General features: G+C 41.0%; 1 protein-coding gene across 2 annotated transcripts in view; it reads left to right on the top strand.

The window, feature by feature from the left end:
* Plcb1 (phospholipase C beta 1) overlaps positions 1-27,400 on the top strand; it is a 660,438-nt gene that overhangs the window by 466,179 nt on the left and 166,859 nt on the right. For both annotated transcript variants that reach the window (XM_057780532.1, XM_057780533.1), the window contains exons 9-10: positions 1,638-1,804; positions 21,999-22,145. In XM_057780532.1, the coding sequence (XP_057636515.1) occupies positions 1,638-1,804; positions 21,999-22,145 (314 nt within the window). The remainder of the gene's footprint in view (positions 1-1,637; positions 1,805-21,998; positions 22,146-27,400) is intronic.

Genomic DNA, 27,400 nt, shown 5'->3' with positions numbered 1-27,400 from the left:
TGATAGCGTGGCTAGGGCAGGATTTTGTCATGACTAGAAAGACGATGTCCAAACGCCGTGCTTCTGAGTCGTGCAATGGAGATGCTGATCTTACAAGCAACTACTGTTATAATGAGCAGATATTAGCTATAACACACGTATAGCAGGGTGTAATTTTAGTGTGCTCAGCTGGCTTGGTTTAGATTGAATATTATAGATACAGCAGGAAGTGTCCTGATACAGAGAAGAACGATTCATGTAGCAGAAAGATTCCTGAGTGAACGCTACTTGTATCCCTCTGAATCACGTCAGTATAAAGAAGCATAGGTTATAAGAATCCACAGGCAGCATATTTTCTATAGGCATTTTCAATGCCATTTTCTATAGGCATTGTGCCTTTTTAGGTTTATTTTTATTTAATAAGCATGGGTTTTTTTTCTACGTGGATGTCTGTGTACCATGTGTATGCTTAGTTCTCTCAGAGGCCAGAAGAGGGAGCTGGAAACCCTGAAACTGAGTTACAGATAGATGTGAGCCACCATGTGGGTGCTGGGAACTGCCTCTGGGTCCTTTGAAAGATTAAGTGCCCTTAACTGCTGAGCCACATCTTCAGCCCATAGGTATTGCTTCTTTTAATATATATTATATATACAATATATATGATCTGTTTTATTTTGTGCTCATTGGTGTTTTACTTGCATGTATAACTGTGTGAGGGTGTCAGAAGTTCTGCAACTAGAGTTACGAACAGTTGTGAGCTGCCATGTGGGTGCTTGGAATTGAAACCAGGACCTCTAGAAAAAAAGTCTGCGCTCTTAACCACAGAGTCATCTTTTTCCAGCACAGTTATTGCTTCTTAAAGAGATTCAGACATGAAAGGAGAAAAGAAACAGTTAAATGGAAGTACCAGTTTCTCTTTCTTGATATACCAAAATCTACATAATGGCAAAAAGTTGATCCAAATTTGGTAAAGAGAGTAAAATGGCATGCAGATAAATCGTGCTGCTGAGTGTGACACTGTACACTGAATGCTTTTGCTTTGTGATTTCATCGCCATTAAGCATTTATTGAGTCTCCCCCATACTTACAGCATTGAGTTGTTGTGGTTTGCCAATGAAACTGGCATTTGAATAACACTATTCAATAAGCATCACTATTTTGAGGATAAAATGCGATTGTGTGTTTAGTGCTACATCCACAAACTAGTATAAATCATTGTTATCATTATCTGAAAGGAGATGACTCAGGAGTTCCACTATGAATTTGAAGCTAGCCTGGACTGTAGTGTGCACCAAGATAATCGGGTACAGAGTGAGTCCCCACCTCCAAAAACAAACACAAGCAAATGAAAGAGGTATAGACTCTTATAAGCCTGAAACTTTAACGGAATGAAAAATGTATTCAAGCACATTGTTCTATTTCTTTTTTAATTAATAAATTAGCAATATTTAAGTGATAAGTATAACAGAGGACACTGTTAGTCATCTGATGCTTTTCCAGGCATTTGAGGAGTGTGGGGTGGAAGCACCATGTTTTGAGGGCATAGTAAGAATTCCGTTGTAGATTGTCTAGGTATGACGCAATTTATTTCTCTGTAGCTAAATGCATAAAGAAGATGAGGTAAGTGGTGTGATTTCTTGTGTTTCCATTGCTTCCAGTGGTGCCAAAAGCAAACCGTACCTTACCGTCGAGCAGATGATGGACTTCATCAACTTTAAGCAGAGAGATCCCCGGCTCAATGAAATACTTTACCCACCTCTGAAGCAAGAGCAGGTCCAAGTGTTGATTGAGAAGTATGAGCCCAACAGCAGCCTCGCCAAGAAAGGTAGAAGCTTCTTTGTGTCTAGACTGTCCTGTGGTTTTCTGTTTGTTTTTGTTTTGTTTGTTTGTTTGTTTTGGGTTTTTTTGAGCCTGATAAAGTTTTTTTTTAACTTTGGTGATTTCCTTTTTTAGTTATATCTATGTGTTATGTGTGCATAACGTATTTTTAAATTTCTCACCATTTGTTTTTCTAAATTTGCTTATTAATTTAATGCATTTTTCTCATGGAGGAAATTTATTATCTCAAAGGTTGCCCTTTAAAAAAATCTTTTAAGTTCTCTAAAGTGTCCCATGAGTTTGTTTTGTTTTTGTTTTTTACTGTTTGTTTTTCTCCAAGTCTCCAAAATGAAAGAAAATATTTAGTCTTCTATAATTATGTCTTATTCTAGTTTACAGCAACTGATAACTTTTGTATCTGTATTCTGAAATGTGGCCTTATAGTTTTAATTAAAATTTTGGGTAGCTATAAATCAAAGTCTTGGTAGAAAAAATAGTACAAAAGTAACATCAGAATGGCAACTCTAAGTTACCTGGAAATTTCTTTTAAACATAAAAATTTTTTATTCTGGAAAAATGAATTAACAAAATAAGATCATGAAGAATTAGTTGCGGGATGTTCTAACTATAATGATAGCATAGCCTTCAAAACTTCTGCCTTCATTCTGAATATCTTCTGGATGGAAAGACCCCCTGCAGAAGCCTGATCCGTCATGACTGAACTTACTGCAAATGTCTGTAGAGTCCATAGGGTACAGTGAACCAGTTACTGAGAAGAAAGGAATTGCGTGTTAACATACAGGCACTTCATGTAGTGACAGAAATAATAATCACAAGCCACAGATAAGAATGCATATCATAATTTTTTTCCATACATTGCACTTGTTCTGGAATCAGCTCTCTCAAAAGAAAAGGGAGTTGTGTATTAAGTATAGAATTTTTTTCTTCAGTCTGTTAATTGGAAATTTATAGACAAATTTTTTTCAGCCTCTCTATTTTCTTGCCCAAGCATTTTGACATTGTTACTGGCATTACTCTTATTGCTTTAATTAGGTGAGGTCAGAAAAAGGAAACAACGGTCCAAATGTGTGCCTTGTCATTGGCAGGCCTGGCCAGCAAGCGTATGCAAATATGTCCTCTTTTTCTCTGATGCCTGTTCCTTATTTTCAAGCTGGGGCAACTTCATGATGAAGGCCGGCATTCCCATTAGGAGAGCTAGACTTTTCCAAGAACGACTTTGGTGGTGGAACAATTCCAGAAGGACTTCTAAACATGATTAGCTGATAATGGTGCAACAAGAAATGTTTGAAACCAGCAGGGTTCCCTGCGGCCTATTGACTGTGCTCACGAGCCCCTTAACTGAAGTAGCCAGAGGCAGCCCAGAGCATCATCTTGACAGTTAGCCTCTTTGCACACAAGGTGAAGAGGGAAAAGTTTTTCACTACCTGTTTGTGAGTTTAAAAATAAATACTGTCCACTAAAAAGTGTCCGGCCCAGGTGATCTGATGACCAGTACTCATTTTACCCAGTGAATATTGAAGTGCAGGAGGTTGATTTCAATTCTTCTGATGGGTTTCATCTAGCTGCTCTCTAGATTATAAGATGCTTGGGCCTTAGCTTTTCTTTATTTCCCTCAAGACCCATAAAGTGAACCTGCTTAGGATGCAATATTTATTATAGACTAAGAGGTGAGAAGCATTTGTGCCCCTAACGTAAGCGCCATCCCCTTTAACAGTCTTTACAGAGAATAGGTTAGTTCCTCTCCACAGATGCCTCAAGCCACACATGGGAAGGGCAAAGGGCTTGTCATCTAATACTGAGACGTATAGAGATGCCTAATCACTTCCTAGCACAAAGAGAAGTACTTTCTGTCACCCCCAAGAGACAGAAATGATGAATATGCAGATCTGGTTGACTGCAACTGTCACCCTTCCCCCAGTGAAGAAACTAAAGTCTCCAGTAGTCAACTAGTCAAATTATAAAAGATCTTGGGCCATTTCAACCCCAAAGCACAGACATGGAACAGAACTTCTGATGACTTCCCTGTGTGAAGGGGAAGGTGAAAGCATGTGAACTGGGTTAGTTTAACAATTAATAGACCTGTATCAACATTATGACTTAAAGTAGGCCAGAATAGAAATGGTACTGGAATATCAGGGTGTTTTTGAGAATGACAGGTTCCCTGGAATCTAGGGTCCTGAAAACTCAATGGCCATAAAAGTTTCCCAAGCCAGTGGCTTGGCGGGTTCTTATCTCATAAGTTAGAGGGATGAAATACACAGACCAGAGAGAGAGGTTTTGTTTGTTTGTTTTATTTTGGCTTTTTATTTTTTGTTATATATATTCATAGTTGGGAGCTTAAGGAAGGCTATCTGGCGAATTTTACAGAGCTAGGAAGTATAAAGTATACAGAGGAGAGTATGGCCTTTGCGGCTCTGTTAGCCAGCTGCAGTGAGCACGGTAGCCATATTTCCACAATGGAATTTCTGCTTGGAGCATTGCAATGAGTCTCAGGGTTTCAGTGCTTGAATCTTGTAATACAGAATACCATTCTCAAAGGAGTGTTGTCTTATTTTTTCATGTAATGTTATATATTTATAAATGTCCTGCCCCGTCACGAAATGCCTCTTCCTTGCTTAGTTGTCTGAATGTAAACCTAACTATGCATGACATGGGAATGCAGAGTGACCCCTGCCTCTCCCAAACTATATGCTTGTGGATGTTTCAGTGGGAAAGACTAATATCCTTTTAATCACTTACACACTTTAGAAAAATCAGTGAGTTAAAATTAGCAGGAAAAGTAAGACAGTTATATTGGTGCTTTTGATAACAAAAGAATACAGACCTCAGGGTTCAATGGATACCCATGAGTGAAAGACATTTTTTGGTTAAACTACAAAACCAAAAAAAAAACGAACAAAAACCAGTTGAGTTTGTTTCTGCTCAGCGTGTGTGTTTGTTGAATAACTGAACTGAGACAGCAGTATTAGCGGGTGTTTCAAGCTCTTCTTCTCTTTACCATTGACCCCATCCTCTAAAATTACTTATAGGCTACACTATATAAACGCCTCCCTGTTTTGTTGCAGTTAAATCATAAAAAAAAATGAAGCTATGTAACACCCATTAGTATCCAATCAGAACTTAGAGAGTTAATGGTTTGAGAGTTGAAATAAACTCAGAATTAGGATGACGCAATTTGGTTTTAAGCAAAGCATTACAAGTTTGGGTCCAGCAAGTATTCTACCTCGAAGCAGAAACACGGTAATATTGTTTGTATCAGGAGGGATAACTCTGTTGTGTTTCCAGTGTTGTTAAATCATGACACAGTTCAAACATGTTGAAACATTATTAATACCAGGAAGCAGACCGAGTGTGACAGTGTTCTGAGCTTTCTAGTCCCCCAAACTGTATTACTATGAGGAAGTGCTCCATCATTGGAAAAGAACGGAAATGTAAATTGGACTGAAACACAGAAAGGGATGTACTTGTCTGACAAGCAGAGAGTCTGGGCTGGGTTTCAGGGGCTTCTAGCATGCAAATCCAAGAGCTCTAATGATGGGATTGAGAATTGTCGTTCCTCGAGAACCACATGGTTTCACTTACATACAGAATCTAAAAAGCGGCCCTATGGAACTAGTTAGGTGAGGCTGGGGTGACATGGGTGTTCCCTTCTTTTCCCTTGGCACATACTGTCCGACCCTAGCCAGCAGCATCCTCTGTAACCCTCCAGGAATTCCTCTCAATCCAGCCATAGCCATCCTGAAAATTCTTGGGAACTGCAGCCCGATTCTGAAAGCGCTCCCCACCTTCCCTAAAGTCTCCCCTTGATATCATACATGAAGTTTTCACCAGGGACTCTTATCAACAAGGGACATAGCCCTTTAACTCTGAGATCACAGAAAAAGCAGATAAGGAGGGAGCTGTGCTGTGCCTGGGGCTCCTAGTTTCCTTCTTGCCCGCAACTGCTCTGGGGTCCTTCCTGGGCCCTCGCACAGCATCTCTAAGAAAAGAGATGCGGTGGTGCTGATGTTGTGGGTCAACTTGTGGCACCTGCAGCCGTGGTTCTCACATTTGCCCTTGACCAGGCACTAGCTTGTCCAGGTTTCTCCTAACAAAGTGTTACAAGAAAGCCGGTGTGTAGAGGAAATAAAACTGCCAAAGAATAATATTCCGTTAAGAATAACAAGAAAAGAAGCTGGTGTGTACTTGGGGAGAGGGGGGTGGGCGGTGACCACTCTCCCTTTCCCTGTGTCTTCTGCAGGCCAGTCCCTGGCTCTGCAGGCGCTGTGGCTCAAACCCCAGGAGATGCACGATGTGCAGTTTTAAAACTGCTCATCTGAAAGAAATATTGACGAGTTTAAAGATCTGCCTCACAGTTCAAGGGGTGTTGCATAGATTACTGGAGGGGCAATTGAGGGAATGAAAGAACCGAAATGGAAGTACAAACTCAACTTCTCGAAAGACAGAGACAGATGAACCTGTATGACTCTGCTAATTCTTTCATGCCTGAATTTACTGTGCTGAGAAAACTGCTGAAAGCCCGCTTTGGTGTTTTATTGATTAGGATCCTATTTAAATTCCACCTATTGACTTTCTTCCTCCATCCTCCCTCCCCCTCACACACACACAAACCCCTGTAGCGCCTGTACTACTGGCCATTCCGCAAGCCGGGAACTGGGCTGGAGACTTAAAAACATACGCACACACAAACAGACAGAGACACAGGGATTCAGATCATCCTTGATACAAGAGTGCCAAAAATGCCCCCTTTATTATGCCCAGGGGCAGCTTACATAGGGATCCTTAACTGATAGCCACGCCCCAGCTCTCTGGATCTTTCAGCTGCAGGCCTCATCAGAGCCCATGCCCCTGGCATCAGGGTCTTGTGCTCAGAGCAGCTGCAGGCTACTCAGAGCAGAGGAAAACACTTTGTTTACAAGAAATTCAGGGTCCGGTGCTCCACAGTCCCTAACACGCCCCGTGGAAGGTTAAGGAAGAATAACTCTGTCATTCCTGAGTGCATTCAGGGTCTGGTGGTCCGCAGTCCCTAACACGCCCCGTGGAAGGTTAAGGAAGAATAACTCTGTCATTCCTGAGTGCATTTCAACTCCTCCTTACTCTGAGTTTCTTATATTTACAGACTTACCTCTTTGAAGCATTCGAAATGGGCTCAGAAAAGGGAAAAACAAAAACAAATTAACAGACTAAACCCCACCTTTCCCCAGAACAGTCATTAGGTGCTTGCTGTTGCTTGGTAGACCGGGAACTTCCAGCACCTTCCTTCTCTAAGCTTTTCCTTCTTCCCCTGAAGGCAGGGATTAAGCCTAAGGGAAGCAAAGGCCTGGCCCACGAAGCCTGTTTTTTCCTCCTCAGGCCTTCCCTTTGGTGACCTCAGTGTCTGCTTAGCAGTTCTCCTTTAGCCAGAAGCTTAGAGCCTTATCTTGTCACAACTAAAATTCCTTTTGTTCAGAAAATAGCCACTCAGGAAATGTAAAAATAGTAAAAGGCAAAGAGGAATGCCAGTCCCCGGGGAAGGGAAGGGAGCCTGGCAGGCTAAGACACCTTCAATGTGCTGTGTCTTCCTAAGGCCTCTTCCCTCATCACGTGAGATCTTCCCAAGATGCCTTGCCATTTTGTGATGTTTTGAACCTAAACAAATAGCTCCTTCCCCCTGCCATGGAGCCTGCCATCGGACTATGGGAACGACAGCGACTGCTGTTACCCCTTTCCCCTCTCACCTGTAGGTAGATGGGGCTCATTCAGTAAGAGAAACAGCCGGGCAGGTCAACCTGTGCTAAGCCACAAACAAGAGGAAGACACATTGAATGGGGGGAGCAAATGAGTCATGACCATGAAGAAACCAGACTGGACGGTCCATGTTAACACACAATTGAGAGGCTGGGAGACTGCTTAGCAGGAAAGCTGAAGATACTTAACAGTTCTCTGATGGATGTAGGCATTTCTGGGAGCTCTGTCTTAACTCCGAAGCCTTGCAGTCTCTAGAATTCCAGTTACAAAGCAATTATCTCCAGGCTTATGGATAGGATATTACTTAAGACTGTCCTTGATTGGGACAATAGACAAAAGCAGCCATGTTACCTAATACTACAACTAACATAAAATATGAATCAAAGATGTTGCATCGTCATATTGCTATGTGCCATTGTTCTACATTTCTTTAGGAACTAATGCTGAAAGAAAAATTGGGGTCCAGAAACATTTGAGATACAATCCTTGGTAGCACAGGCAGGGTCACAGGACGGAGAACAGGGAGGAGAAAGCAGGCAGTGAAAGCCTTGTTTCCACTGTGCTCAAACAAAGCTCAGTACCAGGGCAAACACTATGTAGGTATGTGGAGCATCCATCCTTCACTGTGTTTTAAGATGCTCTAAGGAAGTCCTAACTCCCTGGGGCTCCCAAGTAAGCTCTCGGGTAGAGAGATGCAAACGGAAGTCCAATCATATCCCTTGAGACAGTGACATAGACTACTACAATCCCCTCGCCAGCAAAACAGATGTTCCCCTGATTATAGGTGTACAAAAAATATTATCCACCCTAGCTTCTTTGAGACTGACAGAGGAATCTCAACTTTAAGGCATACCTGGGCAGCTTGTGAGGCACTGTCTCAAAAGTAAAAAGGTGATGGGGAGAGGGGCAGCTCAGTAGTAAAGCACTTACTTACCTAGGAAGCTGGCACCCTAAATGCAGAAGAGAATAAGCCAACCAGCCTCCAGTCTGTGAAAGAAGACATCCTCCATGATCCAGGATAGCGGTGTGGCTGTTTCCTTCACCAGATACCTGATAAAAACCTGCCCTTTACATCTAACTTAAAAATTGCTGGAGTTGGTTATAGTAGCAAAAACCTATAATCCCAGGATGATCTGAAAGCTTTGTAGGAGGAAAGTGGCATTTCCTGTTCTTCTTCAAGAACCCTGCAAAGCAGGGTTCCCAAGAGGGACAGACAGAGTCTTATGACACTAGGAAGGTTCTCAGCCCCACATCAGAAAGCTTGGGAGAACACACAGTGGGGCCCACTTTTGTGCTGCAGAGTAGACAAAGACTGGATTAAGGAAAATGAAGCCTTTACCCCTGCAAAGGCAGCATCCATCTTGACCCAGGCACCATGGTCTAGGATCCAGAAGACTCCCTGCTGTGCATTATGATCAGAATCACAGAGCAGAGCCACAAAGAGCTCACTCATGGACCACACTAGAGTGTGCTCTCTGCCCTCTGAAGACCTCCGCTCAAAGGGGAGATCTGCAGTGGGGCAACCCTAGGCTCCACATGCAAGTCTAAGGCTACATTTATAAAAGAAAGGGGACTGCGGATGATACTACGGGCCAGGGTGCATGCCAGGCATTTGGGGACCCTGGTCCTAGAGGAAAAAACAGAGAATCAGAAAGTTTCCTTCCTTGTTTATATTATTTTTAGAAGGTAGGTGTTTGTTTGGGGACACATATTTGTTAAATCACTCAAGCTGATCTGGAGCCCGCTGTAGAGCACAGCTGGACCTAGAGTCAGAGCAATCCTCCTGCCTCCACCTCCTGGCTACCGATATAACAAGTATGAGCCACCACTACTAGCTTTTAAACAAAAGGTCTAATCTAGACCCTGTCTTTATCTCTCCATGTCAATTTAAAGGGACAGTTAGATCTTCTATAAGCCAAAGTTTATCTGTGGAGTTAAATCGCGAAAGCTTCTTTGACTTCTCAGAGTGGTGAGGAGTAAATAAATTCACAAATGTGAGAATGTTTTGAACAAGGGAAGGGGCTAAATCAAAGTTAGATGTCATTGTTAAGAACTTTCACACCAACCACCTCCACAAGTACAACTCGGCAGTAGTGGGAAAACTGCAGAGCCATAGAGATCGGTGCAGCAGGGCCAGGGGCTGACCTAGGGAGACTCCAGAGAAGACCACGCAAGCCCCTCCTGAGCATCGTCACACCATGTCTTAGCTTTGGGCATCCATCCACAATTATGGTAACGGGGCAGGCTTTTCAGTCCACAAGGAAGAGAATAGATGATCCTTTCAATTTAAGATAAAATAAGACTGGATGAGAACATGGCTAGAACATACTAAAGACAGGATTGGAAAAATCTGGATAGAAATTAAAAAGTCAGAAAAGCTCATCTATTATACAGAATCTGAGGTGGTTAGCATATGCTATAGGAAAATCCACGGCCAAGCAGAAAACAAGAGAAACATTTAATGATTATTTCTGGAAGCAGACAAATAGTTGTGGGTGAGCCATGAGATGTCAGCACCATCTGCACTTTCCCTGAGAGGAGCTAGCAGAATCCTCAAGGGTCATTGCACTGGGAATCAACCTAACCCAAGAAATAGCATCTCACTGCTGGGCTTGGAAGTGATTTAAGGTGTTAAGCCCTTGGGCAGGAAGTGTTCCAACGACCTTTGCTATCATTACACAGAGAGTGAGGATTGAATGATGATGAATGGTTTCTCAGCCACCTAATCCCAGTGACATCCAAACAAATGGGTGCCAGAGACTGCCTAATTGGCATTTGGCACAGCAGAATGTGGTTGGTGCCCATGCTAACTGGCAGACACATTGTCCAGTTTGCCCATCTCAACTGTGCGACGACACATGTGGACCATCTGTCTCCCAAAGCAAAATTTCCCGGTGCGGAACAGCTTTGAAGATATTTGCATGTATTTGGCTTTTCTTACCCCTTTCAAGCTAACCTGAATAGTCTCTGCAAATCCCATAAACCATGTCACCTACTGCTTTGCATTTCCATTGTCCGTTGTTGACATAACACATTTTCTATTGTATTTTATTTTTCTTCTCCTAAATGTAAGAAACGTGACTGAAGGAAGAAAATGCTGGAGGACACCTCTAAATTACATGCAGAGATTAGAGCCTAATTTAAGTCTGGAAAAGAATTTTGGAGCTTGATAGACAAATTCAAATCAGAGAGGCTAATCCTCACACCTCTGCCAGATGGGTCATTTATCTGCCAAAGCCCGGGCTTCTTTTAACAAAGAGATTAAAGTAACACATTTTAGAGAGATAAGTAAATCATTGGAAAGACTCTTTTCCTGATCACATCCGGGGCTATTTTTAGGACTGGTGCAGTGTAGCAAGATTGAAGTCAACTGTCTATGCGGCAAAATGTCCCCTTCTCTATGGTCCATGGCCCTTACTCAGGACAATGTTAGGAGAGATGGGTGGGTAGATACGATAGGTCTCATCGGCTCCATCTGTCTTTTCATTGCCCCAGCATGAGCTACCAGGTCAGTTTCCACACTTGCCAGACCAGTTGTTTCCGACTCAGCCTCAGTTGACCGAACTGAAAATGAACCACTCTCTCAAAAAATGCCTGAGCCTGGCATGTGGTCCATTCTCAGAGTGGTAAGTAGCTCATATTATTACCAGTGTTATTACGGTTTACTTTCTGTTACTAGACCATGGGCATTGTCTTTTATGGTATTACGACATAGCCTGCCGACCTAAGGCATAAATCCTCTGTGTTCTATCCTGTCTTGAGCAAGTCCCTTTTTTCAGATTGCATATCTATAAAGCAGGCAAATAAGTTTTCACCACGCACAGTGGCAGTGAGGCTGGGCAGAGTTCATTCTGCATATGATAAGGGACATGAATGATTTGTTAAGCAGCATACGGGAAACCAGTCAAACTGTTGGACCAATTCAAAGGCCATTTTTACTCATTCTAGACCCTGCCTGTGCTTACTACATATTAGATTTTCTTTCAAGTCACAATCCATTATCAAAAAAGAAAATCTGTGCATAGAAACATGCCGGCCATATTTTCTATGCTGAAAACTCCTGGTTCACTAGCAACTCCACATCTGTTTGTAATGTCACAAAGGGGGGATTTCCTGGATAAGCATCTGCATTAGTTACTTACTCCATTGCTGTGACAAAATATTTGGCAGAAGCGACTTAGAAGGAAGCATTTATTCTGGCTCCCAGCTAGAGGACACTCTCCATCATGATGAGGCAGGCGTGGCAATGAGAACATTTTCGGTGGTTCTGGCTGGAATGGCTCGAGCATGAAGCAGCTGCCCACTGTACACCCAAAGTCACAAATCAGAAAGATGCATGCTAGGCTCAGCTCCCTTTCTCCTTCCCCGCTTTGTTCACTACCAAACTGCATCCCATGCAATGATGCCACCCACGTCAAGGGTGGGTCAGTCTTCTTTAGTTAAACTTCTATGTCAAGACTCCCGCATATCAGCTGAGTGTGACTTTCCTAAGTGATTTTTAAAACCAGTAGAGCCGACAGTGAAGGTTCGTGAGTTCATCCCTTGCCAACTTGACATCCAGCTACATCACCTTTAAATCCTAATATTCCACTCCTGGACCGCAAAGACTCATGTCCAGCTGACAAAGCAAAAAGGAATTCACCCCAACTTCGCAAGTCCCCCGTGGTCTTTCCCAGTTTCAACACTGGGAAAATCAAAGTCAGCCATGCATGGTGGTTCACACCTTTAATTCCAGTACTTGGGAGGCAGAGGCAGGTGGATCTCTGAGTTGAGGCCAGCCTGGTTTACATAGTGAGTTCTAGGACAGCCAAGGCTACATAGAGAGACCTTGTCTCAAACAAGCACACACACACACCTAAGCCTCTCCTAAGACTCATGACATTCTCTTAATTATAAACCCTTGTAACATTTTTTAAAGTCACGTGCTTCCAAAATACAACAGTACAGAATAAAAATTCTCATCCAAAAAGACAGAAGATACCAAAGAAAGACTGAAACCCAATAGGGAAACCACCAAATTCGTCAGCTTCCTACTCTATATCTGAGATCATGGTGGCATTATATGGGCTCCAACAGCCTTAGCTGGATCTGCCCTTCCAATTCTGCTGCCTACAGTTCACCTGTTCTCTCTTGGCTTGCATCTCCTCTGCATCTGCCATTTTCCTAGGCAGACATCAATACTTCTGTCACCCCCAATATCTTGGAATCTCTATTGTCACATAAATCTCTTTTTCACTGGCTCATACAATGGCATCTCACAGCCTTCTTGCAGGAAATCCAATCCTACCACATTATTTCTTGACCTCAGAGGCCTTCTGGAATCTTGGTCAAGTCTCCATGACTCTTTCCTTCTTGTGTCTCTCACATGCCTTCAAAGTCCCTGTGGACCACTCTGCCAAGGCCCATTGCCAACTTGAAGTACTGTGTGGCTCTGCCACAGCTGTCATGCCCTCTGTACATTTTGGCAGCCAAATATAGAAGAAAAGTGATCCTTAAGTGGTTGATTCTGAGTACAGTACATGGTCTGTAATGTTCCTTCTTCTATCTCTTCTTTCTCAAGCTGAGTCTTGATCTCAGAGCATCTCACCTAGAGGTCAGGACAGAACCCCCAGGTTCTCTTTCATGGTGATGATCCCTTTAAGAATTATAGTTACCTTCTCCCCACCTACCTTGTTCAACTTTAAGCTTGCTAATGCTCCTTTCCTACCTAGATTGCTCATTTTTCATATTTTTCTGTTCCCTTTCCCTCTGAGCTAAGAACAATGAGTGACATGTACCATGTACAACTTGAATGTTACATTGACTTAAATTTTCCTTTCTGAAAAAATTTAGACCATGCCCATTGAATCTGGCTTCATTCAAGTTAAGTTTTCAGAGCATGGGCAGCCTGTATGTAGGCTCTTCGCCAGGATAAAGAAAATATGGCCTCTAGTCCATTCTGCGCTGTATTCCTAATTCTACTTAGAAAAATGGTGAGAACAGTCTCTACTCCACCACTCTCAGCATATTCTGGGCTTCCACACTTGCTCCAGAATAGCCCCTAAGCTCTGTTGACAATATTGTCCGCTCTACAGTTCAAATTCTGTATTCCTCCTATGAATCACATGATCAGATTTATCACAGCCATCACCCTGGTCCTGGAACTTATTTTCTGTATTGGTGGCTTTTCTCATTTTTGTGATGAAGTGCCTGACAAGGACAACATAAGGAAGGGTTTATTTTGGCGTGTGATTTAATTGTCTAGTTATCATATTGGTGGCCCTACCAGCCCTAGCTATGGTATCGGGAGCATGAAGTAGCTAATCATACAGAGGATAGTCAGTAAGAAAGAGGAAATGCATGCTGTTGCTTACCTTTTTCTTTCAATCTGGACCCATGGAAAGATGCCACAGATTCAGGTGCCTCTTCCTTCCTCAGTTAAACTTCCATGGAAACACCTTCACAGTCACACTCAGAGGTTTCTGTTCTAGGTGACTCTAAGTCCCAGGTTGTTAACAGTGAAATTTAACAATCAGAAGCTAGGTATGGTGGCACATGCCTTTATTCTTAGCACTTAGGCAGAGGAAAGCAGATCTTTGTGAGTTCAAGGCCAGTCTCATCTACACAGCAAGTTCCAAAACAGCCTGGGCTACATAGAGAGACAATGTCTTAAAAAAATAAAATTAAGCATGTAAATTTAAAAATGCATATTGAGTGACAAAGAGATGACCGAAGGACTCTCTGGGTACCTGACTAATACGCCATGAATTCTATTCAGAGATTAGCGTTTAGTCACGCACTATATATTTTCTCCATCACTGGGTCATCTCATTCATGCAGAGGATAATGGAAGTATGGTATTGGACCCACTGCTGTGCTCAGAAATTTCATTATAAATGAGAAGCATCCACTTGTGCTATATGGTCATACTGAAAGCTATATGCATAAGCTTTTAAGTATGAAATTATAGTCTATGGTTTTTTTCAGATATGCTTTTTACTTCTGACATTAATAGGAAATTCTCCCAGAGCAAAGGTCATTAAGAAGAATATGCACTGATGGATCCCCAGCTTGCCATGAGCAGTGTAATGGAGTGCACTGAACCCTTTTACCTTTTAAGGACTGGCTTACTGTTTTCTCAATTGTCCCAGATTCCCTTTTCTGGTGTTTTAATGGCCTTTGATACCAACATGTCTAGGACTTGTTGTATTATGAAGGAGAAGGCAGATTTGGTGTAATAGTGCCACAAAACAAGTAGAAAATGTACCATCCTGCTCTTTCCAGGGGCAAAGGGTAGCATGCTTTGTTGTTTCCTATTTTGGAAGAAGCTTAGAGGGTCAGGCTTTTGGAAGTTAAGAGAGAATATCCAGCTATAACAGGACTTAGTGTACAAATGAGTTCAAAGCCTTACAATTTGTCACTGGAATGTCCTTATGATTTTTTTAGATAATTGGATAAATTCTTCAGCTGTATTTTGAACTCAAGTTGTGACCTGACATGAGAGATATAGGAAATTCAATTATAAATGTGCACACAATTTCCTGATTGACATCTCAAGGCTTCCTCCCATGCTGTCATGAAGGAAGGTAGACATCAAGGACCAGCTTGCTTCAGTAATCATTTTGTTAGAAACTCAGAGTTGAGAGCACCTTTCGCCCCCAACCACACCTGTTGTACACATATGTCCCTGTGAGGTTGGCAAGAGAAGTCATAGGGCCAAACAACTTCCAAGTTGCAAGTTTAGACAGCGTCTGCCACTCTTGACTGCATGCTACTGGGAAAAGGAGCAAGAAAAACCACAGACAAATTATCCATATAGTGCCACCTATCGTGAGATGTGAGTCACTGCATATGTTCCACTGCCAAAAAAAAAAAAAGCAAAGGCCACAGTAAGTACCTGGCAAAATAGAAGACCTAAAAAAAATCCCTTACTGTATGAATCACTTTCTTCTATAATTACTAAAAATGTTATCTTATGTGATCAATATTATCTAAACTACTAGAATATATATATCATAAGAGAAACCTCTTAGAATTTCAAGGTAAACATAACGGCATGAACATATTTATCTAATTAAGCTACCTTGAGTCTACACTAAAAATGCATTAAGGGACAATTTTGTAGATGTGATCTAGTAAATGTTTGAACTAAGAAGATAAACAATTTCCTTAGAAAGTTAGCTGTATGCTTACCGCTGTAATACATCTGAGGAACTGATCCTAGATCAGTCAAGTGACATGCTAGGAACCATCCTGAGTTACTCCACAGGAACCTTAAAAATCTCAGGAATTGGAGATGCTGCGTTCGTCAGAAGGAGGAGTACCAATAGAGACTAGAATAGAGTTTGGCAGCTGTTGGAATGTAGTCAGAATTTCTACCTGAGAAAGGAGCAGACTAAGTGAAGATGACTCAGAATAGGTGAAGGCAAAGTAAATAAGGTCATAGAGTGTGACACAAAGAGACCCGTGTGTGATTTCTCCACATTGGCCTAGAACACTGGCACTGAACTTTTAATCTTCGTGCAAGAGATTAGACAGGGAACCCAAAGATGAGCGTTCACTTCTAGAGAGAAGACAAAAGCAGATCCTTCTGCCGTGATGCCTCATCTGTCTCGCAGTTCTCAAAAGCACTCATCAAAGCTCATTCAAATAATCCAGAGATTTTCATTCTGTCAATTAGAAAATATAAATAAACTGTATTTACTAAGTATAGGAGGAGAACTTCTTTTAAAGTATGGATCAGGGAGATAGTAACAGCAGAAAAAGATAACTATACGGCAAGAAATAATTACATGTATAGATACCATTTTACCCTTAGAAAAGTAACAAATACATTTATCTTTGAAATAAAAACAGATGTCATTTTCAATAGAAAAACCAGATACCAGAAATTGACTCTTGGATGTTAAAAAAGAGCATAGAAGAAGCAAAACACTGAAGAGGTGGAAATAGAATTGAAGGAATAGCTGAGTCAAACAAACATGAAAATTATATAAATATATATGTTTAAGATGCCTTAAAGCATTAAAGCTTAGAAAATAATATTCTAGAAAGAAGAAAGCATCATAAAAATAAATTTATAAAATTTATCCCAAACAGGCTAATAACTTTCAGACCAAAACAAAAAGTAAAGACAAACCTTACCAAGACAAATTATGGTGAAATTTTAATAAATTTTGGTTAAAGATACTAAAAACGTCTAGAGAAACAAAAGAAAAATAGACCGTATAGCTGTTTTTAAGATGGTGAATTAGAAAGACTCCAGTATTTCCAACATACATGCTGGAAATCAAAAGACACTGCAGCAAATTTATAAAGAAAAAGAAAAAAATCTACCAAGAATGCTATACCCAGCTAAACTAGGAACTATGTGTACAATTGAATATAAATTATTTTCTGACATGCAAAGTACAGGAAATTCAATACCCTGAAATCTTTCATCAGGAAGCTACTGACAAATGTGCTACAACTAAAATGAAATATATATTCATGAAATAGCAAGGCATAGTATGTGAAAATCAAGAGAGATTAAGAAAAGAAGTAAAAGGAAGCTGGCAGTGGTGGCACAGGTCTTTAATCCCAGCACTGGAGAAGCAGAGGAGGGCAGGTATCTGTGAGTTTGAGGCCAGCCTGGGCTACAAGAGCTAGTTCCAGGATAGGTTCCAAAGCTACACAGAGAAAACCTGTCTCAGAAAAACAAAACAAAAGAATAGAAGTAAAAGGAATAGGAATTCATCAATTTCAATTGGGTATGTCAGAAGGTTCCAAGAAAGACTTCAAGACAATGTTACTGAGACTGCACTTGCATTTGAACGCATTACAATGAGGTTTAGGTAATTGATAGAGAGTTGAAGTTGGCTTAGATACATTTGCAAAGAAATTAGCAAATGATAAGTCATTTATTAAACTCAAGGGAAGAGTTGAGCAAGGTAATTGTTGGTTCACTATATGACTTGGTTCTAAATGGGATACATAGCCATGATAATATTACCTTTGAATACAGTGACCTCATATGTGGTGAGAGAGTAGATATAAGAAGGAATGACACTCTCTTCCTCCATGATGGGAAGTAAAAAATAAAATAGTAAACGACAAGAACCAGAAATGAATAGACATAGAAGCACCACTGAAAGATTGGAAAGTTTTTATCCTAATCAAGGAGAGATTGGGGAGCTTATTTCTACTCACCTGAAGACAAGCATTATGGAAAGCAACTTTAGAAAAGCTATGAATTTAGAAATCTACTCTTGGGCTTCTAGGCCATTCTCGTATTTGCCCCGCATCTTCTTGCAACTCTGTGTATGCGTCAGGAGCAAAATACACAGGTGACTTCTTGGTACTCCTTGGAGAGTCTGTTCACATCTACAGTCAGTCTCTCCTCATGTCTTTTCTCCAAGCTCAGTATACTGGTAATCAAAATTGACCAGTTTTTCCCCATCTCATGCCAGACCTAGGCAGCAGAATAGTGGCCATGTTTTTAGGAATTGTTTTATGTATATGTGTGGTTTTGCCTACATGTATATCTGTACACCACATCCTTGCCTGGTGCCCACGAAGGCTAGAAGAGAGTCTTAGATTCCCCTAGAATTGGGGTTACAGATGGTTGTGAGCTGCGCTGTGGGTGCTGGAAATGGAACCTGGGTTCTCTTGCAAGAGCAGATAGTGTTCTTAAACACTGAACATTTCTTCCTGCCCTAAATGTGGTTTTAAGTTTTGAAGGGCCAAGAATTGATGCACATATCCTGATTTCTCTCAATGCAGGGCACATAGAGGTGGGCCCTTGATAAAAAATGTTTTTTGAAAGCCATAAGCAAGGAGGGCCCTAGTTTTCTAGACATCTTACTCTTCCTGAATAAACTTTAGGTGCAAATACCTTTTTCTAGATGCCTGGAACAGAAGAATCATTCCAGAACATTCTATTAGAGATAGTCTGTGTGTGTTAATATGACCCTGATATTGGAGAATGAGTCAAAAAGCTCTTCTATATTATAATTTTTCATTTTCCAGAGTTCCTTTTCACAAACATCCTTTTTTTCCCTTGTCCCTCAAGACCAGTGGAATAGCCTCAGATGATGTTTTACCCTGTGAATCTTCCAGGGGCTTCCGTGCATTATACAGATGAAGTACAGGCTGCCGAGTGTCGCAGGCTCACTGCAGGGGTTTCAAGCACCTCTAGAAAGCTTTAAAGTGTCACAGATGAGTTTTGAGCTTGTGTCTTCCCTGTTAGACACGAAGGTGTCAGCAAAATGACAGCCACTGTCTATCCCAAGGACGAGAGAGGGTCAGGAAGAGTGAGTGGGTGATACATAGCCATGACACCACTGCAAAACAACATGACATTTGAGAGTTTATGACAATATTTTGCTGGAAAAAAAAAAAGACCAGACCTTTAAATGGCCCATGGGTACCATCATTTGGTCAAGTTGCTTTCCTCTGGGGTCTCTTTAAGGATGCTTCTGCTCTAGTGAAGTCAGCCCTGCTCTCCCTTTCTGCAAGAACCTGTTTCTTTTTTCTTTGAACCTGGAGTTTCTTCTGCAGAGCTTCACAGGACAGTATTACTGCATTTTCCCAGGGACTTGTGTTTCCCAGTGTTGGCTCCAAATGGTTAGTATGTGTTCTCATAAACACCTTAAGGTGTATCATGTGACCAGCATGGACACTGGGAAGCAAAGCAGTCTCTCAATTTAGAAAATATGTCAGGGAATTTTTTTTAGCCTTTGCCATCTGGTCTTACCCTTTAAACCCCATTTAATTCTTATTCCAGAAAACTTTATGGTCTATTGTTCCCCATCATAGACTGATGTTTTGTAATCTTTCTGATGTGGGACTTTTTTTTTAATTTGGCTAGCAATCCATAATTTATTGGCCCGCTTGAATTCACAGAACTTAAAAGCTTGAAGAAAAGTCTTAAGGGAGCCTGTGAATGGCTTGCCCTTGACTTACAGCTGGCGGGAATGTGGAAGCTGGACTCTCGTCTGTTATGGCCTTGTTTAGAAAAACAGTGTATTTCCATTTGGTTGGTTATTTGGATGGTTTGGGTTCTGCTTTGTTTTTTATTGTTTTATTAATTTATTTGTGTGCGTGTGTATGTGTGTAGGAACATTAGAAGTCAGAGGGCAACTCTGTTGCCATGTGTACCCTAGGGCTCAAACTCATTTCAGGCACCACTGACTGGCCTCACAGGCTCCTCTTTCATGTTGTTTGTTGTTTTCTGTTTTGCTCTGCTTTTGCAGTGCTGGGGACTGAACTCATAGCCTCACAGCTTTGGACATGTTAGGTCAATGCTCTCCCACTGAATTACAGTGTTGAGCTCCAACTTATGTCAGTTCTCAAGGTTTTCCATCGTCCCTGTTCCTCCAATGACTAGGAAAATAAATGGAAATTTTTCATAGTGAAAGACTTTTTTTTTAATGCTTATGCTTTCCAGTCAATGGCAACAGCATACTCCACTGTGGGTTACATGGGAGCAGTGAAAATCTAAGGCCCTTTCTCTGCCCCCACACCTTGACCAGTCGAAAGCACCTTTCACACATTGTGCAGACTGTGAAATATATTTTGAAATTGAACTCCTGACCTTTAACTGACTCACCTTCTATAGTGTGCGCGGACTGACCCTAATTTTCACAGTGGCATCTCTTGACTTTGCCATACCTCTCCCCATTCACTTGGGGCATCAAAAGTCTTGAATACTTGCTCCTGTAGTTAGCAGATAGATCTTTCATTCCTGAAAGATGTTAACAATGATTTAGCTGTGCTATTCCCAGGACTTTGGTATCAGTTATCTTGAAAAATTCAATATATGTGAAACAAATTTAGTGTGGTAATATGTCATGGTTAATTCTGCCATTTCTTCATGGTATGCCTAAAGAAGTTTAGTGGTCTGCATTAAAAGCCTTTATGACATGTATAGTCTGATTTGACAGCTCTGTTCCTGCCAGTGCAGTCTGCAAAAGGAATTACATATATGTATAAAGACTTAACTGCTGTAGCATTTAGTGCAGTGTCACTTATACTTAAAAATGTTTAAAACAAATTTAATAACCAATAATAATAGATTTGCTTAATCTTATATGTTTTGTTTTATAATTTATAAAAATATAAGTAGCAGATATTTCATGAGTTCAAGTTAAGCACTGATCTTAGAGAATTTACTTTGTGATCAAAATATTTATAATGTATTGTTTAATTCAGAAGAAATTACTGTCCTATCTTATATATATGTATATACATTTGCACACTGTTAAAATACAGACACACACAACTTTTTGTTGACACACAGCAAAGCTCCCAAAGTATGTTCTTCTGAAGGAATGTTTGCATGCATTTGGACAAGTTTTTTTTTTCCTTTCTGCTTACTTCAGAGCCTGAACTTCTTCAGTGAAGAGTAGCACATTAAAATTAACACAAAACACTTCCAACGAGGAGCTAAGATATGCCACCCCCAACCTTTATTGGCACTACCTTTATTTCCCATTTATTTGCTGTTATCTTGCAGCTTCAACTATCAAAGTGGACAAATGCACTGTGGTGAGGGCTCTCTGTGGGCCTATCAGGCTGCTGAGCTGGAAATGAAGGATTATCTCAGTCCTTGTAAGGCAGCTTCAAACGGCACTAAGTATGTGTAATTTCTGCCTGCCAGCGACACCTCAGTAATGTTGAAAGAAAAGGATGGTCTCAATACTTAGCTAGAGCTACCTCAGAGAGTTGGAAGAAAAAAAATTTCTGAGTGAAATACATATTTTTCTATCTGAAGTAAACTTGTAAAGAAAATTCAGAGCCCCTCCTCTCTGAGTGATTTCAGTTTGCTACATAAAGCAAAGGTCATTTGTTGTTATCTCTTATATTGTGTAAGAGATAAAATGATTTGAACCCTTAAAGTAGAAATATTTGTTCATAATTTTCATTATAAAAATAAAAGCAATATATGTTCTTAATGGAAAATTTGGAAAACCATCTCAAGGTGATTTACCCAGAGTTAACTTTTCTTTTTTTGTTTGTTTGTTTTTTCTTTTGTTTTGAGGCAGAGTTTCTATGTGTAGCCCTGCCTGTCCTAGAACTTGCTCTGTAGACCTTGAACTTAAACTTGTTCTTAAACTCAGAGATTCGCCTGCCTCTGCTTCCTGAGTGCTGGGATTAAAGTTTTGTACCACCACTGCCTGGCAACCTTTCTTTTCTAATTCATGAACTGGATGGTCACTATTACATTATAAAGAGAAAATTTGTGTTTAAATCCTCTGAAAAGCTGAAGAGGCATCAGAATAACTGCATCTTTCTCTTATGTATATAGGGTTGATGGTAACGTACAACGTGATCCTAGACAAGTGTGTGTCTGTGTTACGACAAAACTGTGTCTGCTGTCTTCTCCTTGGATGCTGCAGAGCTTGTTTGGCGTGGACCAGGGGGTCGGAGTGGGTTGACCCCGCCAGTATCAGGATGCTGAGCCACTCACTTGCCTCTTGATCCATTTTCTCCAGGGCAGATGTCAGTGGATGGATTCATGCGCTACCTGAGCGGAGAAGAAAATGGAGTCGTTTCACCTGAGAAACTGGATTTGAACGAAGACATGTCTCAGCCCCTGTCTCACTATTTCATCAATTCCTCACACAACACCTACCTCACAGGTACATGCGGTCGGGTTCTAACAGTTAGGAGGCCGGCCCTACCAGATTTTACTCTCTAGGGTCTGTTGTTGGGAAACAAATGTTTCCTTTGCCCTGGGCAACGTCTCTGGGGACTCGGGTTGCGGTACTGACTTCCCCAGCTCGAAGCCATCCTGTGTGTATTTGTGAAGCTGTTTCCTCGCCTCTCAACAGTTTGTGTTGTTTTCAAGTCTCCTAGACTGTACCGGCCAGTACCTGATGTCTTCTGACCCATGGGATTTTGTATAATAAGATTGAGAGTGCAGTGAATTTTCAGGCATTTCCAGAAGGGATAAGGCCAGAGTACTTGCTTAGTGTGTGTGAGGCTTGCTCTGTACTGGGCACAGCAATGAAAAAAAAAAAAAAAGGAGGAGAAATGAAGGTCATTGGTTAAATAACATGCTCCCCTCTCCCTCCCGGGGAGATGCAGGGCAGCTCCTCTCAGAGCCAGATGCCATGAAGCAAGCCGCCAGGTCAGACATGCTAAATCTTTCCCGGTAAGACTGATACTACCCAGATTATTAAAAATGGGTTAGACAAAATATAAAAATTAGCCAATAAGGGCTAGAGCTAATGGGCCAAACAGTGTTTAAAAAAATACAGTTTGAGCCGGGCGGTGGTGGCGCATGCCTTTAATCCCAGCACTCGGGAGGCAGAGGCAGGCGGATCTCTGTGAGTTCGAGACCAGCCTGGTCTACAAAGGGAGTTCCAGGACAGGCTCCAAAGCTACAGAGAAACCCTGTCTCGAAAAACCAAAAAAAAAAAAAAAATACAGTTTGTGTATTGTTATTTTGGGGCATAAGCTAGCTAAGCGACCAGGAGCTGGGGTGGCAAAAACACAGCCCACAGCTCCTTCAACAGAGAAAAAAAACTACTAAAAAAAAAAAAAAAAAAATACAAAAAAAAAAAAAAACACTTACAGTGAGTCTTGTTTTTATCACATACTAAGGACAAGATTAATAAAGAAATGTGTGTCTGAATTTCGTACATGTGGATTATCTTTCCGGCGTGGAAGTTGTTTTAGGGCCAAATGGCAATCCCTCAGTGTAGAAAACCTTCTAGCATTTGTGTGTATATCCATTACTCCCACACGTGTCTGCAGTAGCACAGCGATTAGGCATCAAATGTGCTCTCCTTTTCACCACGCTGGAATATTTCACTTTTTATCTGTCCACATATTATACGAATGTGTGGTTTTGCTTTAAAACCCTGTTCTTTTACCTGCAGCCATCCTGCCTTCTCCCTCCAGGGCTAGGTCGCCTCTATTTACCCTTTTATGGATGACAGAACCTTGAATTCCTGCAGGCTCACCGTGTTCTCTGTCCAGAGAGTCAGACTCCCACCCCCTCATCCCTCCATCCTGCCCCCCACCTGGCCCAATCCTGACAATAAGCCCTGGTCCCTTTCTGTTGGAAACAAAGTACTTTAATAACAGTGTGGACCCTGTGCGGTGAGGCATTCTTTCCAAACTATTTCAGTGACAAGTTCTAGAAAAGTCTATAAAAAAAAAACTTTTTATTTTTGCTTCTTAGGACTTGTTCACAAAAGTATTTCTACTTCTATCTTCCAACTTAAATTTTTAACTCTATAGCTGTGTCCATTAGTAATTTTAGTATGTAACAAATTACGTATAATTACTAACAACCCAAATAATACGCAGTTACTGGTAATATATTGTGTTACATTGTAACATCACAATAACAGTTATGGGAAAATTATTGTCTTGAAATACAATAGAATTGTGTTTTGAAACACAAACAGCATTGAATACAAAGAATATAGTTTAAAATTCCCTTGATGGTTTCTTTTTATAAATTGCACTTCAGCAATGATTTTTCATGCAGATTAATTTCTTGGCAGGCACTAATATCCTCCTCCCTCAGCATAACTCTGTTCCCTGATCATAGAGGAATCAGGTTCCTTTATCCTAAGGCTGGTGCACAGCTTTCAAGAAAAAAAAAATCTGAAAACAGATCTTCTTGTTTGTGTAGCTACCTGAAGAAATCCAATTCAGCTTTCAAGAGAAGTTCCTGGACATCCATGTGTGTTGGGGCACTTTCCCGTGGCCAGGATGTGGGTCCAGCCTCACTAAAACAAACAGTGTATAAACACAATGGAGTACTATTTTACTGTGAAGAAGAACAGAGTGTTTGCCATTCTTCAGGAAAATGAAAAGAACTAGAAATCACCAGGAACCCTAAAAATGCATGCCTGGAGACAGATGGGGCACTGTTCTGGGAACTGAAAGGGGACCAGTAGGAGGAGAAGGAGAAAGATGGCAATAGGGGGTGAGTGGGACAAATAAGATCAAAGTACATCACAAACGCGCGTGAAAATTTCATAAGGAAGCCCATTGTTTTGTACAGTGGTTGCTCACTAATAAAACTAGCTAGGATACTTGCATACTAATGCATATTTGAAATGCTTAAATGCTAGGAAATAGAAGGACTCACCTTTTCCACCTGTTCTACTAGGCATGCAACCCAGGGCATCTCAAGGTAGGCAAATGTTCTAGTAGTAAGTGACATCCCCAGCCTGCTGACTGTTTACTGGAAAAAGAGTTCAATCTGGCATCTTCACATTTCTGCATCTAATTTGCATAACGTGATTTCTGATTATTGCGTCTCACTATTTGGTTTCTAGTAACATCAGTGGACACGTTTCCAGAAACGCAGATTCTAAACCGCGAGAGTTGCTAACTGCTGTCGTGATCCTGAGTAGTCGACTTGATTTTTTTGCTCTGTCTTTTGAGCTGTTATTGTGCTGTGGTCCGGATTACACAGATTTGAATTAGGTCAAATCAATTTTCACCATATTACACTTTCCTAGTTCAAAGTATTCGCTTTCCTGTGGGGAAATAGAGAAGAACTCCACATAATCAGTAGGAGGGAGGGAGGAAGGCAGGGAGGGAGGGAGGGAGGGAGGGAGGGAGGGAGGGAGGGAGGGAGGGAAGGAAGGAAGGAAGGAAGGAAGGAAGGAAGGAAGGAAGGAAGGAAGGAAGGAAGGAAGGGGAAGGGAGGGAGGGAGGGAGGGAGGGAGGGAGGAAGGAAGGAAGGAAGGAAGGAAGGAAGGAAGGAAAGATTTCTATAGGCTTTCAAGGTTTTGTTTGAAAAGTCCTTTTTTGACTTACGGGTCAAAACATGCCTTTACTTCATAAGGCTGCTGCTTTATTTACACACAAAGTGAATATAATACTCCTATTTCCCAGAGATCTTTGAATAAATATGACTGTCTCTGTAATAAAAATTCAAACTCCCACAAATCATTTAAACGTGCACTAAAATAGAAAATATATATAATCAAAGCCTAATGCAGAATCCAATTAAATTTAAAAAATCAATGGCTAAGAAATAAATGAGATTGTAAGCATGGATTGCAGCCCCTTGCCTGTCTGCTGTCTTGGATCCTTTTCATGTGCATAACCATGCTTCAGATCCATTTCTAGAACAAACGGAAACTCCAGAAATCTTATTTCACAGGAGCATGCAGTAGTCTAAGGAGGGCTCCACTCACTCACATGAGCCTAAGCAATGCCGGGCTCAAGCAGAGGGCGGCACCAGGGGGGGCTGTGTTCTGATTAGGTAAGACTGAATGACCCAGGTGACACCAATCTTGGCCACCCAGTCACCACTCTGCTCTTCTTGGAGAATTGTAAGAACTTGTATTTCTGAGGTGCTCCACTCTCAACCCGAACAAGAAGAACTTCAAAACCTGGATTATTTTCTTTTGATTCCCTTCACAGGGACTATAAAAATTAAATATATACAGCCTGAGGAATGAATTGTTTGATATTCTCTTATTTGTGTCTCCTCTATTCCTGTTACTTCCTCCCATTAAACATAAAGATGGACCCAAAAGCAAAAATACATCAGATTAAAAATACATATATAGATGAGCTGGTTATTAATGACAACAGTCACTTTTAAGAATTTTAGACAGTCTTGGCAGAGTACCTGTAGTAATTATGTTTAAGTTGCTGTCTCTCTCTCTGAGGAATCTATCCAAGTGGCTCAAAGAGCGGGGGGGAAAGCCTCTCTCCAGAAGAAACACTATATAATTGTTTCAACTGGAAACATAGCTGGCTCATAAAATTTCCTGATCTCCAAAAATCTGGAAGATAAATGATTCTATATAAAGACAGCTATGTTCTGTATCATTGCCTAATTAATACCCTTATCTCACATAGAACAAAATGCAAGATTTTAGATTTAATGTTGAAAAATATTATAAATTACTTGTCTCAATAATCTGATTAATTAAATTATCGCATTGAAGATATCAGATCATTATTCTCTTCTCCTATATACTTTCTTGGCTGCAGAAAAAGCCTAGCTGTCCCCTTATGAACCAGCCACTATTCACCTCAAGCTGAGTGTCACCCACTCCCTTCTTTTATCTCTCCCCCCTTTACTTCTTTTATCTCTCCCCCCTTTACTAGACTGTGGCGAGTACAAACTTTTATCATTTTTGTTTAATTTAAATTATATACAGTCCTAAGAAAATTGAGTGGTGGCATAAACTTAGAAAATAAATAAGCCCTGGTTGAATTTACCTTTAAATGGCACTCTTACATTAATTCCTTTATAAAATGAAGATAAATTCAAAAAGCAAAGATCCTTGTGGCTGAACATGATTAGATGCCATCTACATGACCCAAAGAGTGAGGAATTTATACCTCTTGCAGCAAAACATCAGCTGCTGAGGCTTGGCTCAATCAGGAATCCATGAATGTCGTCAGGTTCTCAGGTACTCTCCCTGTCTTTTGGGACTAAGGATTTCAGGTTGATTGTGCACCCTAAGCATGGCTTTCTATAACCATTATCCATACCTACTTCTGTGTGAAAGTCCCTGATGGATTCCTTTTTATAAGGGAAAAGTTTCTAGAGGTTGCCTAAGCCACTCCTCCAGCCCCATTCAGTATTCTTTCCATTATTCTTATCATATATTGTCAGAATTAAACCATACAGCAGAGGCCACGCCGACTACCTCCATGGGCATGGAGTTGCCATGACAGCATGAGAAGATTCTAGATTTATTTTCCAGGGCTGGGAGGAGACCCTTAAGCCTATTGAAACCTAATATAATGTTCTCTTGGAAAGCAGAAATAGAAAGAGGAGAAAGAAAGTATAGGATTATGATGATAGTTTAAACTGCCTGCTAAACAGGAACTGTTATTATTTATATTTCATTCCCCTGTCAGGTGATAAAGTTATGGGTGTGCCTTATATTTGTATTCC

The sequence above is a fragment of the Chionomys nivalis genome, chromosome 9, assembly GCF_950005125.1.
Source record: "Chionomys nivalis chromosome 9, mChiNiv1.1, whole genome shotgun sequence".
Classification (NCBI taxonomy): domain Eukaryota; kingdom Metazoa; phylum Chordata; class Mammalia; order Rodentia; family Cricetidae; genus Chionomys; species Chionomys nivalis.
The sequence above is the reverse complement of the archived record's forward strand: the minus strand, read 5'-3'. Positions and strand labels throughout refer to the sequence as shown.